A 17,763-nucleotide genomic window follows, 5' to 3' on the forward strand; every position below is an offset into this window, starting at 1 on the left:
AATTCAGGACTTTACTAGCAGAAGGTAACTTAGATGCATTTCAAATTGAAAAACAAGAAACCCTCAACAACTAAAGAAAGTTAAATTTAAAAGTGAAGTCCGTTTTTTAGAGATAGTTTACTCTAAATTTTAGTTAGACCATACACATCTTTCAGGAAATGACTTATTTTGAGAGCGAGGGGAGGAAGAAAAGCAGAATGCAGCAAAAAGAGACCTCGAAGTTTGCTCCTTCATAGTGTAATGGTTTTGATTAGGCACATGGACGTCTAACACCAGATGGTGAAAATGCTAGAAACACTAGCTCTGTCTGCCTATCTCTAAGCAACCTCCTCTCATGGCAGAGACTTCAGCAGGATTGTGCATGCTGTGTTACTTTTTGCTTTCCTTCCTTCTCTGCCTTCATACAGTTCATGCTCTCCTTTGAGACCCACTAGTTCTCACTGGCCTCAGACAGAGCAGACCTGCTCTGCCCTCTTGTTTGAGAGCAGAGAAGAGAAAGCCAACGGGGAATGCAGGCTGCCATCAATTCCCCACCTTTGTGCCGCAGCAAAGGGCAGCTATTCAAGTAGATACCAGGCCAGCACAGAGGAGTGACAAAGTCAAAAGCAGTTTCAGGGGGATGGCAGTTTAGACTCACAATACTGCACCCATGCAAGTGGAGCATTGGCTTAGTCATTTGTGCAGAAAGGGTAACAATCCCATAAACACTGCAGAACTAACCGTGAGGTCTAGGTCACAATCCATTACCAGAAAAACCACCACAACTAACCAAACCCCAAACAAAACCCACCGTCATGGAAGAAAAACCAAAAACATTCCCAGGAAGGCCTGCTCTGACGCAGCTGACTCATTCTGCAGGTCCAGCCTGCCCGAAGCCAGATCCTGCTCAACACCAAACCAGTACTGGGCTGACTTTGTGCAGGGCTGTCTAAATCACATTCCCTCAGTTCCATGGTATCAGCAGCACTGATGTTTGAGGTGTGCCGTGCTATCTTAACTCCAGAATAAGCAGATACTGACACTAATTATAAGGCAACTTGTTGCATTTTGGGAAATTTTTAACTAACAGGTAAGGTAAGGATTAACAGGAGGTAAGGATTGGGTTTTTTACATCTCTTTTAACCAATACCCTTGCTTTCAAAGCCCAAAGGAATTATTTAATCTTTCTTCACAGTTAACCAAACCTCCACAGATTGAACACGGAAAGAACTCCCCATTTTGATAGCAATACATGGAAGAAGCAAACAAGGTAGCTTTGTGATTTAAAAACTAACAGCTTTTTTATTCATTCTCCTGATAAACTCCAGAAGATTTTCTAAGCAAATTTTAAATTACAAGCTGAGATCACAGAGATTTGCTCAGCTACTAAAGCATGCTCATCATAAGGTAAGGAATAGCATTGCTTCCACCAGCTCTCTATGAAGAGGAGAAACACACCTATCAAACCTGAGTGGGTCAGGTGTACACGCCACAAGAAAAGCTGATATTGTAAGACACTTCCTTTCACAGTTCCAACATTTCTAAACAGAAATTTGATAACTGAGAACAAACACAACTTCTGCCTCTCAAAAACCCAAGAATAGTTTAGATAAATTTTGGAACTAAATGCAAGACAACACAGGCTTAATTCTGTCAGTAAGACAAGAAAGATCACATGATTAAAAGATAAAATACTGTATATTCTGAATGCTTGCAGGATTTTTCTCCTCTAATAAAAACAGTTCAATACAGCCACTTAACTTTTGGTAAGCCCTACAGCATGAACGAGCATTACATTCTTTTTCCATAATATTTTCAGTAAAATAATGACTTCATTATATTTTATAATATATAAAAGAAACCTTAAAATGGTTATGGGTTTTTACTGTTTATTTCTCTCACTCATGTATCAGAATTACCAAGTCCAGTCTTCATTGGTGATAAAAGGATGCCTGTGAAAATTTCAGGGTACAGTTGCTTCTGCTAGTCCACAACTGATAAAAAGCAGATGTGCTGAATCTAAATCCCCTCATTTATCAGAACTATTATATACTGAAGTTAGAGATATTAATTCTTTGAACCACGCAAAAAATGCTGCTCTCCCCCTAGAAAGAGTTGGGATTTCATTCGTTTGATCCTGAGTCATCAGTAGACCCATAGAGTCTTGGAGTTTCAAAGCTGAAAGCCTTTATTTTTCCACACAAAAGGCAAGAAGAAAATAACCCACCCACTTGAAAATCCTCTTTATCCATGGTAAAAATGGCCATAACTCGATTAAAGCAAAAACAGTAGTAACATTTTCCATGAATTCTAACCAAAGAATTTTAACAATTCTTACAAAGGAACAAAGGTCAGTATAAGTGCACAGTCTGCTTTTATCACTTCCCTACCACAGACAGACATCCATGACGCTGGTCAAAAATGTACCTGTCCCAAAGAAGAGTTCTAGCTAAGAAATATCTGGTTTATGAATCAAAAATTGTCTGTGAAGAGCAAGAAAAACCACAGCACAAAATAGAAGAGTATGTTTTCTTTCCTGATTTGGTATCAGATTAACATAAAACCAGAAATGGTGGGAGGAGGGATGTAAAGGTTGATATGAATAACCACCAGCTGTTACCAGCACAAGATTTTCCCACAAATTCACTATTACAGCTCTTCTCTTAAAAGCCATCTACAGGCAATTGGTAAGTTTCACGTTACCTGTTCAAGTAGCGGCTTCTCAGCTGAAACATTTATACCCAATTACACATTACTTGAGAGTTACATTTCTCCAAATAAATAAAACTGGATAGGTTTTTTTCAAAAGCGTAAATTCAGGGCATGTCTTCTAAGTACAGCTATCACTCGTTAAATAACACTTCCTATAATTAAGAACTGAAAAAAATTGTTTGAAGTTGTAAAAAAAAAAAAACGGTCTGCAGATGTATCTTTACTTACAAAGCAGTTATCACAAATGCTACTTTCTTTTCTTTTTTTGTGGTCATTCATTCTGTTTCACAAAGTGGTTTAAAATTATTACATCTCAAACGAAAGCCTATAAAAACATATTGAAAGATACAACATGCTTAAAAAGAGTTTTCTTGGTTTCATAAGCTTTTCTTGTTTCTCTTTTATGAAGAGTTGAGAAATTAAAATTAGCATTTGAAAGTATTCAAAAGATTGCTTAAACTTCTCATTCAGGTGTCAGATTCCACAGGTGCAATTTCTCATTAAGTACAGTGAAACCTTGAAATCAATTTTGCTAGGCAACCTCTGTTCTTAACATTATAGAGCAAAACAGAAAAAATCTGCTTTCCCTATAACTGAAGATATTCTTAGACAAATAATCAATGAAAAGATAAAGCCTAAGACAAGCACAAAAAAATAAAGCATGCTGTTCATCTGTCCTCTTACCTTAAATACTGAGAGTATTGAGTTTCTATAACTTCTGGTTAAAAGAACTTTAACTTGTACTGTTTCATCATTTAGTCCACTCTTCTGTCATTATTATACTCATATTGTAACTCTACACTCACAGTGTAACTCATGTTAAAGGTCTTTTAGTATTCATTTTAAAAAGCATTAATAAAAAAGCACATAAAGTGCACTGCTGGGAACACCTCAGTACAGGGATGAAGTGACAGAATTTCTTTTTGCAATAAATATAATAATCTTTTGAAATAGAAAACAAAATTATGCTGGCACAGATTTTTGCTTCTTGAACTAAACTGCTTGCAAGACAAATTCTATTAGAGCAAAATACTTCTTTTCCCACAGAATTATTAACATTTCTGCTTAAATTGACTTGTAATGATATAAGCTTTAGGGAAACTTCTATTTTTTATACTGATTTTGGCTTTCACTGGACCAGAACTCTTACTTAGTGTGAATTCACAAAATTGAATACAGTATCAATAAGTTTGCTGACTATTATCTATGCAATACAGAATCTCTCAAGAAGTACTTGGAATCGAACCAGATAAAGTGCAACTTCTCACTTGATAAAATTTGCAGGTATGCACGGCCTTCCTCAAGATCCTACTACTAAAATGGCAAATTAAGATAATCCCTCAATTTCTAGCTCTCCTCCAATTAAATAAGAAATAGAAAGCAGAGTTCTAATAAGCATTCAACTTCAAAATTATCACTGGAGTACCTTTAAGATGAAAGGCAGTGCCACTAAACAACAATGGAAAAAAATGCCACACACTCACTAAATACAAACATTAAATCAAAACTAACTTGGAACCTTCTTGTCTAAGCCAAAAGCATGCTTCAAGTCTTCTTGCATTCTAAGGTTCTTCTGTTTCATTTAATTTTTCTTAAACACATATGGGAAGATGTTATTACTAAGCGTTCAGTATTTTGTATCTCAACACAGAATAAACATCTTCATGCTTACAGTAAAATGCTTTCAGAAAATAAATTTACTAGTGATAATATAAGTGACAGCTTCAGAAGATGAGAAAAATTCAATAAAAGTGGCATAATCACCCATTCTAGAGAGCAGTTTCTGAAATACTTACAAAAGCTTTTCAACTTACAGGACTCTAAGAACCATGATATGGAAGACACTAAAAACAGAAGTTTTATTTTGTGCTGCAATATAGATTTATGCCATCTGTGCAAAGTAAGAACACTAATTATAAGATCTTGTTCTGAATTATTTTGCTGACTTTTTCAAGTCAATACTTATCTATGCAGAAGTCCTTGTGAAAGACATAAAGCAATTTTAAAAAATGGCAGAGAGAAAAGTAAAATTATTAAATCTACTGCACAACTTTTTTTAAAGTTTACCTGCATTGTTTACCACTGACAACCCACAAGCATTAACTAGAGGACACAATCTCTTGTATGGTCCAAGACAGCTAATACTGAACACTTACACCCCAGGTGTCTCCCAAATAAAGACCATCATTTGCACAAAAGTATACTAGAAAATACTTATCTATTTTGTTTTGTTGGTAGTTTTGGTTTATTAAAACAGCGTCACAATCCAATCCTTGAATAACTCAAGGCACATTTGAATTATCACCAAAGTGATGACTTTAATAAAAACAAAAACAAAAACAAAAAACCACCAAAACCATCAATGCTTTCCATGACAGTTGACAAAAATTCTGCAGAACAGTGACGTTTTATATCTCATGCAATAACTAAAATTTGAAGAAATTACTTATTAGTTTGTTTGACCTGAATATAATTAATACTTGATGTGTTGTATTTACCATTCTGTAATCCCATCCACAATTGCTTATGATCCTTTTTTTGCATTTCATTGATGACTTGACTTTTGTGCTTTAAAGCATCTGCTTCTTTTATACAAGCCATAAAATGAGCTTCAATCACATCCTTAGAATGGCAGTGTAGAAGATCCTTTTCTGGAAAATTCTACAAAGAGAAATGACAGATCAAGAAAAATAAATGCATCACATACCTTGTATAATGAAAAATAAGTGCTAATTTTAAACAGGCATATATTTATGCAAAAGAAGCACACTGGACTCTTCTACTTACAGAAGAATGTAACAACCATTCTCTCACTCTGCTGACAAGAAACAGGTTGCAGTGAAAATGTTTCAGGAAAAATAAAAGCTGAACAACTTTCTGTAAAACCAGAATTTTAACATGTTTTCAAGCAGATATTCAATTCTCAGACAATAAACAGGAGAAAATGATGAGAAGTAAGTGACAAGCACCTATTTTATATTGGCTCTCTATGATATTTTATCAACCATTTCTATGCAGTTCCTTGAAAACCAAGCAGAATCACCCAAATATATCAACTATAGCATATCTGCCACTTACAAACATTTTTCATTAGAGATACTGGAAATCTTTGTCAGCTCCAGCTTCACCTAATCCACATGACTACTGCTAGCCTGTGTGATGTTATTTTAGACCCCTTTTATTTGGCTAGAACTGGGACACAGCATTCAGCATTGCAGATGTACAACTACCATTCCTCAGGTAACTTTTATCCCTTCAGTAAATGACATCTACCTCTCCTAATTAATTTATTAAGAAGTTATAATAGTAAATCTCATTCAAGCACAAAAAAGATTTCTTTGGAAATTAACTGATCAGAAGTCCAGTATTGTAGAAGTTGTGGTTTGCCTTCCTCCAGTTTTTCTTCTATCAACACTTACTATCATTTGCCATTTTATAAGAACACAAGCATTCACTAACACAAATCCAGTTCTTTAGTTTTCAGAAGTTTTAAAACCCACCTTTATTCCCTCCTTATTCATCTTATTTTCACAGTTGCTTATGATCATGCTGAATGAAGCAAACCTCAGAGCCAAACCAGGGTGGTGGCATCATCAGTACCCCCCTTTCCTAACAAGGGCTTGCCACATTTTTATACTTGAATTCTCATTCTATTCCAACAGAGGCCCTTTCCTCTGGCACTTTAAAAAGCTTTTATTAGGGATTGTCAAAAGCATTTTGGAAATACAAGTACATATAATGGGATATTTTTCAAAGGCTTTTACAACATAGTTAACATGTCAAAGTAGGAGAAATCTAATGCTGGAAAAAACCCTACCTTCACTCCCCCGCATAAACCCAGGAAAAATAGTGAAGACCCCTTCAAAATATAGAAACCCAAAGTATCAAAAAAGGGAGCTGGGGATTGCCTTACCTGAAGGAAATTCTGAGGATAACAGTGATAGTTCCCTCCTCATTAAGTTATTGAGAAGAGTTGGAAATTAAATAATGAAATTTCATATAGTGATTCCTCCTTATGACAGTGAGAACCCAAACTCTGGAAACTGTGGATCAAAAGGATGAGTATTTTCCAAAAACAGGGGCCTAAAGAAAAGATTCCTAATATCTTTTCCACTGAAGTTTACACGGTTTGGTGTTGAACTTGCAAAAGGGAGTGCTGCTGTTAGGACTGATGTATGTTAAGATGACTAGAAATCTGAGGACAGAGGTAAATCTAATTTCTCACATGAAAATGGCCAAGCAAAAGACATTTAAAAAGACACAACAATAAGGAAAGTTCTTCTGGGGCAGATCTTGCTCCTGTTCTACCCTACAAAGCTGAGTGTCTCAGCATAATTGGGCCCAAGATTACTAGGAAAACATTACTGGGATTGTTACTTGCCAATTGACATCTGCATAGGCCTGTAAAATACTTTCAGAAGTTCAATTTACTCACTCAAATAAAAATGAAAAGTCTTGTAACCAATCCAGAAGAAACAAATAGACAGAAATAGCATACTTAAAGATCAAAAAAGTTCTTTACATGCAAGAATTCAAAATGAGACACTGGCATCCCTCAAAACAAAGGAAGAAACAGTGGTATGTACCTAATGCCAAGTAATATAAGAACCTAGAAACTGACTTTCATAGTTAAAAACTGATGTTTGAGCTAAGTTTAAGAAAACAACAGTTTTGTTACAACTGTTTCACTACACATATGTCTAAATATTGAACTGCAGGGTCTTTTTTGGGACATCCTTCTCTTTCAACAGGTAGACGTCTTCCTGCTGACCTTCTTCCAATGAAATTCAAATTGCAGGGAACATCACTCCATGGGGATGAGTTCCAGAAATCATACACAGTGTAGTCTGCAGAACAGCAAGGATCTATTTAAAATTGGTCAGAGCTAGTTAAGCTAGTGTAAAGAATCTAGACTGTTGCAGTGGGGATCCTGCAACACGCATATATCAAACCAGGAGTCCCGTGGAAAGGAAATATATATGGACAGACAGATTCTTGCTAGCTGTTTCAGAGATGTTTATTTCTCCAGCCGCATGGCCGGAGCTCTGCTGAGGAACTGCTCCAGTCACGGGACCAAGGGTCCTTCTGCCCGCGCAGGGAACACAAACCAACCAATGGGAACGACGCTGAGCAGGGACAAGGAAGCCCCGTGTCTGTGCCCTCAGGGCCCCTCTCCCAGGGCTACACGGCAGGGGAGGGACCCCAACACCTCACCCGTTTTATTTTAATAAAAGGAGAATGAAAACAACTGGATAAACATAACAAGAACCGTTTCAAGACAAAACAAGCCACCCTCCTGAGTCTTTAAATGTCCAAACAGATTCTCTGGAACATCTTAGGGCTGACAGAAGGGAGACAGAACTCTGAGCATGCTTTGTGGGGAAACTGAGGCAGGAGAGGGTTTAACTTCTTCCCTCCCCCTTTTCATCCCCCACTCGGCATTGGAAAGGGATTTTTGGGGAAACAATTGGCAAAAGCATGGTTTTGTGAGGGAAACCATGGATGAAAAAACGGATTGGGAATACACTGGGGGTAATAGGACATAGGGTAAAAGGGAAAGGTGGGATTAGGAAAGGGAAACTGTAGGGGGGGCTTACAATGGAGATACTGTCTAACATGACTACGATTTTTTGCATATATACTGCCTTTTACAGGAACACCATCAGGCCCAGTGACCTGCGATGCTTGTAACCCTTTTCTCCCTAGTACAATATTAAATTCCACCACCTCTCCATCTCCCAAGCTTGGGATGCATTTTTCAGGGTTATTCTTTTTAATAGCAGTTCTATGCACGAATATGTCTTGCTGGTTGTCACACCTTGTTATAAAACCATAATTTTGCTTAACATTATACCATTTTACTATCCCTAAGGTCTTAGTTGCTATGATCTTTTCCTTTTTCCGAGTGGCTGCTGTTTTCTGTCTCGCTGCGTCTTTGCTGTCTCTTTCGGTCGCTCCCGTGTTGGAATTGTCGGGGCTGCTGGTGCCTGCGCGCTCTTCCCGGGGTCGCGTTCGGGGCTGCGCGGGCCGGGCCGGGCCGCGCCGCTCAGTTCTCCGTGCGTCGCCTCCTCTGGTCGCAGCTTCGCTGCCGATGCCGGGCGCTGCACCCACGTCTCGGCCGGGCCCCCGAGCGATGACTCCCCCGCGCTCCGCTCCAGCGCGCGTCTCGGCTGGGCGCGGCTCCGTTCCACCGCCATCGCCGCCAGCCGCTGCCCACGCGCCGCCCCTCTCGGTCGGGCGTTCCCGGGGCTCGCTCCACCACGCGCTGTGCTGCGCCGTGCGGGTCCCGCCGGGTCCCGCCGCTCCTCGCTCCGCCACCGACACTGCGGCTCGTGTGGCTCCGCCCGCACGCGGGAACTGCCTCGCTGCTGCTCTCAGAGCGCTCGGTGCACGTGGCCTGGGCCGCACGGTCCCTGCGCCACGCTTCCCTTCACCAGGACACAGCTGACATTGCTCAACAGTCTCGGTAACTAAATAATATTCACGAAAATATTCTTCCATCGGCATATATTTTGACTCTAGTATTAACTGTGTCCAAACGGTTTTCCAAAAGCCCTTGGTAATAATTAAATCCCAAGAAACATAGAAAAAGTTCTTAAACAACCATGCCAGGAAGTGTTTCAGTTCTTTTTGAGCTTGAATCAAGCTAAAATTCACAAATCGTTGTTCAAGAATCATTTTAAGTTTAAGATAAATGTCCATATGTGGCTCTGAGAGCCAAGAGTCTTCCCACGGTTCCTCCATAGTTTAGATATGGAATAGCAAAGCAAAACCAAGAAGAGGAATCCAAAGTTTCCAGGGTTTACTCACACAAATCAGTCGCTTAGGGATCGGGGATCGTTCTGCTCACAAATCTCCACCATTTGTTGCGGTGGGGATCCTGCAACACGCATATATCAAACCAGGAGTCCCGTGGAAAGGAAATATATATGGACAGACAGATTCTTGCTAGCTGTTTCAGAGATGTTTATTTCTCCAGCCGCATGGCCGGAGCTCTGCTGAGGAACTGCTCCAGTCACGGGCCCAAGGGTCCTTCTGCCCGCGCAGGGAACACAAACCAACCAATGGGAACGAGGCTGAGCAGGGGCAGGGAAGCCCCGTGTCTGTGCCCTCAGGGCCCCTCTCCCAGGGCTACACGGCAGGGGAGGGACCCCAACACTAGACACAGTAGTAGAACTAGGTATGGCATGATTAATTTTCCCAGCCTCTAAGCAGTAACACTGTGAAACACTGGAAAACACTCTTGAATCTCAGTGCTGTGTACTCTTTCCTTTAGTAGGAAAACACTGACACATTTCTAAGAAGTACTGTGAGTAGAAGCTGAAAAACCTAAACATGAAAGTGACAACTTAGAAAAAAAACACTGCACGTGTGCAAGAAACATATGAAACAGTTTCACCTACATGAGACTGCCAACAAAAAACACAGTATCCCCACTGATTTATCAATCAGGGCACAAAATAATAAGTTTTATACTTAAATGTGGATCATGTGTATTTTTTTTTAAATTCTACTTGCCTTCTTTCAACCTGAAGAAATAGTGATCCATCATAAATAATTTTATTCAGTTCCCTGAAGAAAGGGACAATTGTAAACAAACTGGTAGCCACCCCTGGCTGTACAACTAGGAGATTTGCAAAATGTATTAACAGATAACATAGGCAGCTTTAATTCAAGTACTCTTATTGGTGGTGTCTTACTCCCTGCATGTCCTGCATCTTTGAAAGAAAAGTTACTAAGGGTTGACTCCCATTTTCTTAGAAAGCTCAGAGAGTTCTGTTTTTTATTATCACATACCAGTAGACCCTTGCAGCATGAACTGGTCACAAAGAAATAGGTATTATTTGTACAGACAGGAGTACTAAATGACCTCTCACATAAAACTGTACCAAAAACATCACAGGCAATTTCAACAGTCTGGTTTCATAACTCCATTCCACCCATATTTATCTCTCAGTTCTAGTTCACAAAACATCTGTTTATCCTGTGACAGTCTACTTGCTGCACTGGACTACATTTACAGAAAATAGGTCATTAAAAACCATAAAGAATGTATCCAGTGGCAGGGGGTGCATCTATGTACTTGTGTTTAGTTACCATCAGTGGTCTTTCCTTTAAATAGATTAATTTCAACAAAACCCCATTTATAATTCTGGCTTCCACAATATCTCCTAGCAGTTCCACAATTTATCCATATGCTACATGGAAAAGTACTTCCTTTCCATTCCACCTGACCCAATTTTCACCTAAAAAAAAAAAAATCACAAAGATGATGACTGTCACAAAAAGACAGATGCTGTCTCTCCTCCTGTACGTCAGGTCATGGGTGGAGAGGCAGGCACCAGCAGACAATGGCTTCAGCAGAACCTCAGCCTTTCCCCTGGCACACACGACTTCCTCTCCCCTCCAATAGCACTGCTGTTTCCAGACCAGTTCACCACTTCTTATCTACTGCCCAAAATCTGGAGAGGCGGTTACACTGAGAACGTGAATAGCGTTTAGCAGGCTGCAGAGTAAGGTGAGATGATTGTAACAGGAAGGGATAGAATTTCCCTCCTTCCCGTAAAGCCACACCTGGGTAACAAAAGCAACTTCCCAGGCTACATCTTCTCATGATTCTCACACCCCAGTACGCTGTTCAGCCTCATCCTTCTGCAACTATTTAATGCAACTGTTTTTCAACTTTACAAGATACAATGCATGTAATTTTATTGCATACCAGAAGTACAAATTAACAAACTGTTTCTTCAATGCAAAAACTAAGCGTGTTTATGATTTGGTCTGCATACATAACACAGCAGGACAATTACAAGCATCTATCAACTTGAAAACTTTTGCTGAACAGAAATAAACCTTTTCCATGTTTTTAACATCAAACAAAGAAACATGAGAGGGGGAGTCTGACTTTTAAAAAAAAAGTTGAAAAACACTCTTTACAGATGCTTGAAGGATCTGTTGTTGACTCCGTGCATTGGTAGAAGAAAGGAGACAGCCATGACAACAAAAGTTAAACCCCATAAAATCTAACACTGTTTGATTAAGCCAAATAAAAATTACGGCTCTTTGACAAATAACTACACAGAAATGAAAAGAATACTCAAGTCAGAAATCCCACACCTGAACTATTCAGCTGTAAGGAACTGTAACACATGAAAACCTCTTCAATATTTTGACATACTTTGATATCTTTCAGTTATGTTTTGACTTTAAGGATTCAGAGGAGTTTTATTTAAATAAAACTTTCAGATTACATCAAAATAGGAAGAGAGATTATGCAGGTGCTAACTCCACAGTATTATATTACTAAATTACATCAACTTTTTAAATGATACTACCTTAGCAGTTAATTATTTCTGCTGATCTTTAATGTATACCTTTGAGAAAAACTTAAAGTAGCAGAGCTTTTGGCAAGCAGCAACACAAGGACATTAAAGTCAAATTTATGTTGCTGTGTGAAATTAAAAAGTACTGTGGTGCTGCAACTTAATTCTCAAGATGCCTCTACTTTGTGATGGCAACATCCACACATTGCCACTGTTAATATCCCAGAGCTCTCAGAACATAACAATTAAACCATGACTTATGAAACTAGATGCCCTACATTTTTTTCAGAACATTCTGGAAGTTTCTTCATCCCAGGTCTCTGACATTTATCAGACAAATGTAGCAATTATAATGGTTTCAAAAACATCCCCAACTTCAGAGCCATTAAGTCAGTCATTTTAGAAGTTTCAACATGTAGAAATACATATAAGAATGTATGGTTTCAGTGTACACTTCCAAAAAGAATCAGATTACTGTTAGAAAAAGCTATTCTAACACACCTTCGAGAATTGTTTCAATGAAAACGTTCAACACAAGTGCTTCCCAATATGCTTTTCATTTCACTCAAATCTTTCACACACTAAAGTCAAGCCTATTAATGTAGCATTGTCCTTCAGATCAGCTTTCCTATTGCATTGTTTCTTTTATAATGGAGAAATTAACATTTCAAAGCTAAATATCATGATTTGTAGTTGTGCTTTTGACTTCAAAACATACGTAGAATTACAGTCTCAATGCATTTCAGGGCATGCAAGAATCCTGCACCAAAGCTAACCCTGCTCAAGTACCCTTCTGAGCAAAGATCAGTAGTGCTATTAAGTCACACCTAATGGTTTTACAATGCATAATCAAAATAATGCTTCTCCTGTGACTAAGCTGTCACAAGACCAAACTCATTTCACTCAGTTCTCTAAAAGGGACCAACATTAAGTACAGCAGCATTCCTGTCTTCAAGGACTTCTACAGCATCTCATATCCATGCTCATCTGACTCAAACCAATTGAATTAAGAACATTATAGAAAGTTCTTCTCTTATATCATAAGTCTCATAACTTATCTTGAAAAATAATCTTGGATTTTGAGATTATAATACAATAATTTTCTAAGGAATCTCATTAATCTCATGGATGGACAATCTCACAGAAAATAGCTGCAGATTTACAGAAACCTTTATATGCTTCCTGAACAATGAATATTCTCCCTTTCAAATCATACCATTCACTTGTTTTATAAAATAGCTATAAAACCTTTACCTAGCTCCAAGATGTCATGCAATCTTATGCTCACTTGTTCTTAAAAAAGGGTCTGTGTCAGTTTTACCTTGAAATGCACTGTGATGCTCCAAGGAAGGGCTGTATTTGATGCATGGAGATCAAACAGTAAACCAATTGGGTAATGCCTAAAAATGACAAGATATTAATTTAATATAGAAGCTGTGCATTTAATTCTACATATCACAGTTAACATACCAGCATTTACACACACACACACACACACACACACACACACACACACACACACACACACACAAAATAGCTGTTTGACTCCCACAATTGGCATTCTTTATTGCTTACTTAGAAAAGTTACACTGGCAAGTTTAGATGACTGACAGGCAGAATCAAGTCTGGAATTTACATGTTCAGTATCTAAACCAGTGGTCTCTAAGCTGTGCCCACAAAACACTGCTACTTTTGCAACAGCTTTAAGTGGCCAACAGCTGCTTTGTGGAACCTCCCAAAACAGTACTTTTAGTTAAAAAGCATCAGACCAGGAATAGCTGGTCTGACAGAAAAGCACACATGCTTTCAGAAGCTTGAGTGTCCTGCATTTATACCACACTGACCCTTAACATCCCTTCCCTCTCCCACATGCCTGATATGTCAATGTAGAGAATAAGTGGAAAAGTGAAAAAATCACATATCTGTAAAAGGGCTGAGAGAGGATAGATCAATATCGACTCCATATCTTTACTATCAAATTAAAAAGAATGAAAGGGGAGGAAAAAATTAATTGGAGTTTTGTAATTCAATGGTATTCTAGATTAAAGGAGTTAAGGAGTTACACACAAAAAAAAAGCTTTCTTCTGGCAAATATCCACTTCTGTCTCATAGCTTGGTCTCTTAAATTCATTACAATATACAGCCCCTAGCAGTATATGGAACATATATCACACACACAAAACCTCCACAGGCACTATAAAAAAAGCTCTTCCTTCAGTTTTCTCACCAACAGACACTGTCAAGATTTTTAATAAAATATTTTTTTTTACATTCAGCATATCAAGACCCAGTCTCTTTATCTTTCAAAAACTAACATGAAGAGCCTTACTAGCTTTTCATCCTACTAAGAGAGAAACACATGCTGAACTGTAAACTCAGTAGTTTCACTGAATTAAATGGGACTGATCACAGGTCACAGAGCCAAGCACGTACAAAAGTTTTGAAAGTCCCAAGAGCACTAACCGAGAGTGTTGCTTTAACAGCACCTATGCCAAGCTATTTTCCAGAGCGGTAAATTCTCACACAACAGTGCTTTAGCACCCTCTGTGGGTGAGCCACCCCAAAGCTAAGACAAATTCACCACAACAGCAAAATAAAACCCAAAAAATTACTACAATTCCTGAGCTTACCTGAGAATAAAGAATAAAGAGAATGCATATCCAGATTTATCCTGATTCACTGCTAATGCTCAAGTTTTTACCACGAAGACTTTTTACTACTGTCAATCATGTCCTAAATACTTAACAGGGATTCAGCAAGAGTTCCATGAAAGAGTGGTTTTCCAGGTGAGTTAAGCAATAAAAATCAGATTTGATAATTAGATAAACACAAATTTCGAACACGAACAATGACTTCCATTACTTTCAATTTATACAACAAAACAGATAACTAAGAAAAAGAAAACCAAAACAAAAAACCCACACAAAAACTCCTGCATCAGGTCTTGGCCTACATCTGTATTTTCTAATCAGTTTAGATTACAAAGTGTAATCAAATTTCTTCAGTAAAATCCCAGTGCTTTGCAGAGGTGATACATGCCTGATCAAATAAATGGTGCTTTGACCTTTTGTTTTCTGCTAATTTATGAACAGAAAGGGTCAAGCATCCATCCAGTTGGTACTAGAGAGGCACCTATACAACTACCAGGTCTAGAACACAACCCACACGAAAGGGACAAAAACTCCACTGAAAGTCATATGCAAGTGCTCAGACAGGATGGAAACAAGCTGCAGGTGTCATCCCCTAGCATCTGCAGAAAAAACTACTCCAGCACAGAGTGGCATCACTCAGGGACGGCTCCTGAGAAAGGCTGCAGCTCTCCAGGTCTCAAGGTGCCAGCAGAGCTTGGGACCTCTCCTGAGGGTTGGGGCAAGCAGAGGGAATGTCCTTGCCTAGAGGAGGTGCACATTAGTGAGGAGCTGTCACCAAGTTAAGGAGCTGTGGGAGGTCAGAGAGCTGCACAGCATCAGGGAGGATAGGGAGATTGATGGCATCTTCACCAAGATCTCAGAGATGAGAACCTGGAGAGAAAGAGTCAGCAGTCATTGGAGTGGTCAGTGGGGACTCACAGGATGGGGAAGACCAGAGTTGTGTGAACTCTGGTGCTGAGGAATCCATTCAGTGCCAGTAGCTCAGTGTGCAGCTGCAGAGGGAGCTGCAGGTTGAGCTCTGGGTGATGGAAGCCCCAGACAAGAGGACGGGAACTGGTGCCGACCCTTTGCACAGGAAAGGACACGGAGACCTGTGGCCCTGCCAGGTGACCGGACACCAGAGACACGGCAGGAGCCAATGACCCAGAGGAGAATCCCCACACTATTGCACACACAGACTGTGAGCGTATAAAAGCCCAGGGGTTCTTTGCTTTGGGGTCTTTGCTCAGGGGCACCAGCTCAAGCTGTTATTCTGTTGTTGCACCATGATTAAGGTCTTTTAAGGATCCTGATGCCTGAGGCTCTGCTATGGGAAACCGAGGGCTGAGCGGGTAAGGAAACCTTGTCTGACTATGTGGGGTGTGTAGGGAGTCAAGCGAGGCACCCATCAGCTCCCTGAAGCTGCCTGCTGTGAAGGGGCCTCAGTCCCAGCTCAGGTGGTCTGAGTGTGTGACTGCCAGAGCAGCTCCTGGATGGTCAGAAAGAAAAGTTTCCTTAACCTCTGGCCAAGAGAGGGCAGGCCTTCTCCAACCACTGGCAGCTTCAGTGGCAGACAAGAGGCTGGAAGTTCTGAGGAAGCATCAGAGCTGTCTGAACAGCACATCCACAGACAGAGGAAGCAGTCATAGCACTAGGAGACTCCGTAGTACGAGGGAAAGAGCCCCATCTGCCAACTCCACTTGATAACCTACAGAGGTTTGCTGCTTGTTAAAAAGTTGCAGACCGGCAAAGTTTGTCCTCTGCTCGGATTATTAGTCCTTGTTGCTCACCCACATGGGCACAAATTTTCATTGCTTCAAGGGAACCCCTGAGTGTATCAAAAGTAAACTATACAAGTTCTAGAGGCAAGGAGGCATCTCCACAATTTTACCATTAGAGGAGACCGGTTCAGAGAGGTGTCTCCAGGTCAGGAGTTGGTTGTGCAGCTGGTGCAACAACAAGGACTTGGCCTTTACAGACATGGGACACTCTTTGGGGATAATGGACTACTAGGGAGAGATGGAATCCACCTAAGTTAGACAAAAGTATCTATGCCTTCAGGTTGCCCAGCCTGGTGAGAGCTTTAGACTATCAACAACAGGAGTGTGAATAACAACCAACAGATAAATGGAAATTAATGGACATGGGTGGATAGCAAGTGGTGAAAGGTAACAGCTACAAGGGAGATGTCAAAAGAAGATAAAAGAAGGTAGAAGAGAGCCCACCACAAGTATCTACATAAGTGCACACAGCTTGGGAAACAAGCAGGAAAAACTAGCATTGCACATGCTATGATATTACTTTGAGAGTGTTGGTCTACCTGAGGTACAGTGAGACAGCTTGCACAACTGGAATACTGCTGTGGAAGGACATAAGCTGCTTAGTAAAGGCAGGCAGGGCAAATGAGGACAGAGGGTTGTCTTCCATGTGAGGGAGCAGCTTAGATGTATGGGACATCATAATGGGACAGACAACAGGTTGGTTAAGTTCTTGTGGTTCAGGAACAGAGGAGGGACTAGTAAGGGCAACAGATCATGCAATCCAGGTGAGAAAATAAAAAAAGTCTTCTTTAAACAACTCAGTAATGTCTACATCACAGATTCTGGTTCCTGTTAATCTCTGACATCTGCTGGAAAAGCAACACAGTGGGGCACTAGTAGTCAAGATTTCTTGATACAGACACTGGATGAACCAGACATAACCCAAAGCTGAATCTGCTACTTATTATTAAGACAGAGTTCTGGATGTGATAATCAGTGGCAGCTTTAGCTGCAGTGACCATGAAATGGCAGAGTTAAAAATACTGGAGAAAGGACAGGAAGCAGAATATGGACTTTTCACCTAATTTTTCAGTTCCTCCTGGTGCCCCTACAGAGTTCAGGCTCAGCCACATCAGATGGATCACTGGACAACACTTTCAGTCCTTCACATGCAGTCAGAGCACCGAACCCATGCTGTACTCACAGAAATGCAAGCATAGAAGGAACAGTCCTATTGCGAGAAGTCATAAGCTTCCAGCTCTTCCAAATCTTAGGAGACTGTTTTCTAATCCAGTGATCACAGTCTTTGCCTGCATCTCCTTCAGTGTGGTTGTAGGTTTAGTCTCCTGTTGCTGCAGG

The 17,763-nt window shown here is 40.0% G+C and overlaps 1 protein-coding gene across 4 annotated transcripts in view; it reads right to left on the bottom strand.

The window, feature by feature from the left end:
• The window catches only part of ATG5 (autophagy related 5), a 75,975-nt gene that overhangs the window by 49,646 nt on the left and 8,566 nt on the right, over window positions 1-17,763 (bottom strand). For 3 of the 4 annotated variants that reach the window (XR_007202736.1, XM_048299430.1, XM_048299431.1), the window contains 2 exons: window positions 13,336-13,414; window positions 5,190-5,352 (listed from right to left, as the gene is read on the bottom strand). Coding sequence is in view for 3 of the 4 variants with exons in the window: in XM_048299430.1 (XP_048155387.1) it covers window positions 5,190-5,352; window positions 13,336-13,414 (242 nt within the window). In the remaining variant the exon portion in view is untranslated. Of the gene's footprint in view, window positions 1-5,189; window positions 5,353-13,335; window positions 13,415-15,406; window positions 15,536-17,763 lie in introns of all 4 variants that reach the window. The other variant, XM_048299433.1, reaches the window with a different exon arrangement.

This window comes from Corvus hawaiiensis, chromosome 3 (genome assembly GCF_020740725.1).
Source record: "Corvus hawaiiensis isolate bCorHaw1 chromosome 3, bCorHaw1.pri.cur, whole genome shotgun sequence".
NCBI classification, from domain to species: Eukaryota; Metazoa; Chordata; class Aves; order Passeriformes; family Corvidae; genus Corvus; species Corvus hawaiiensis.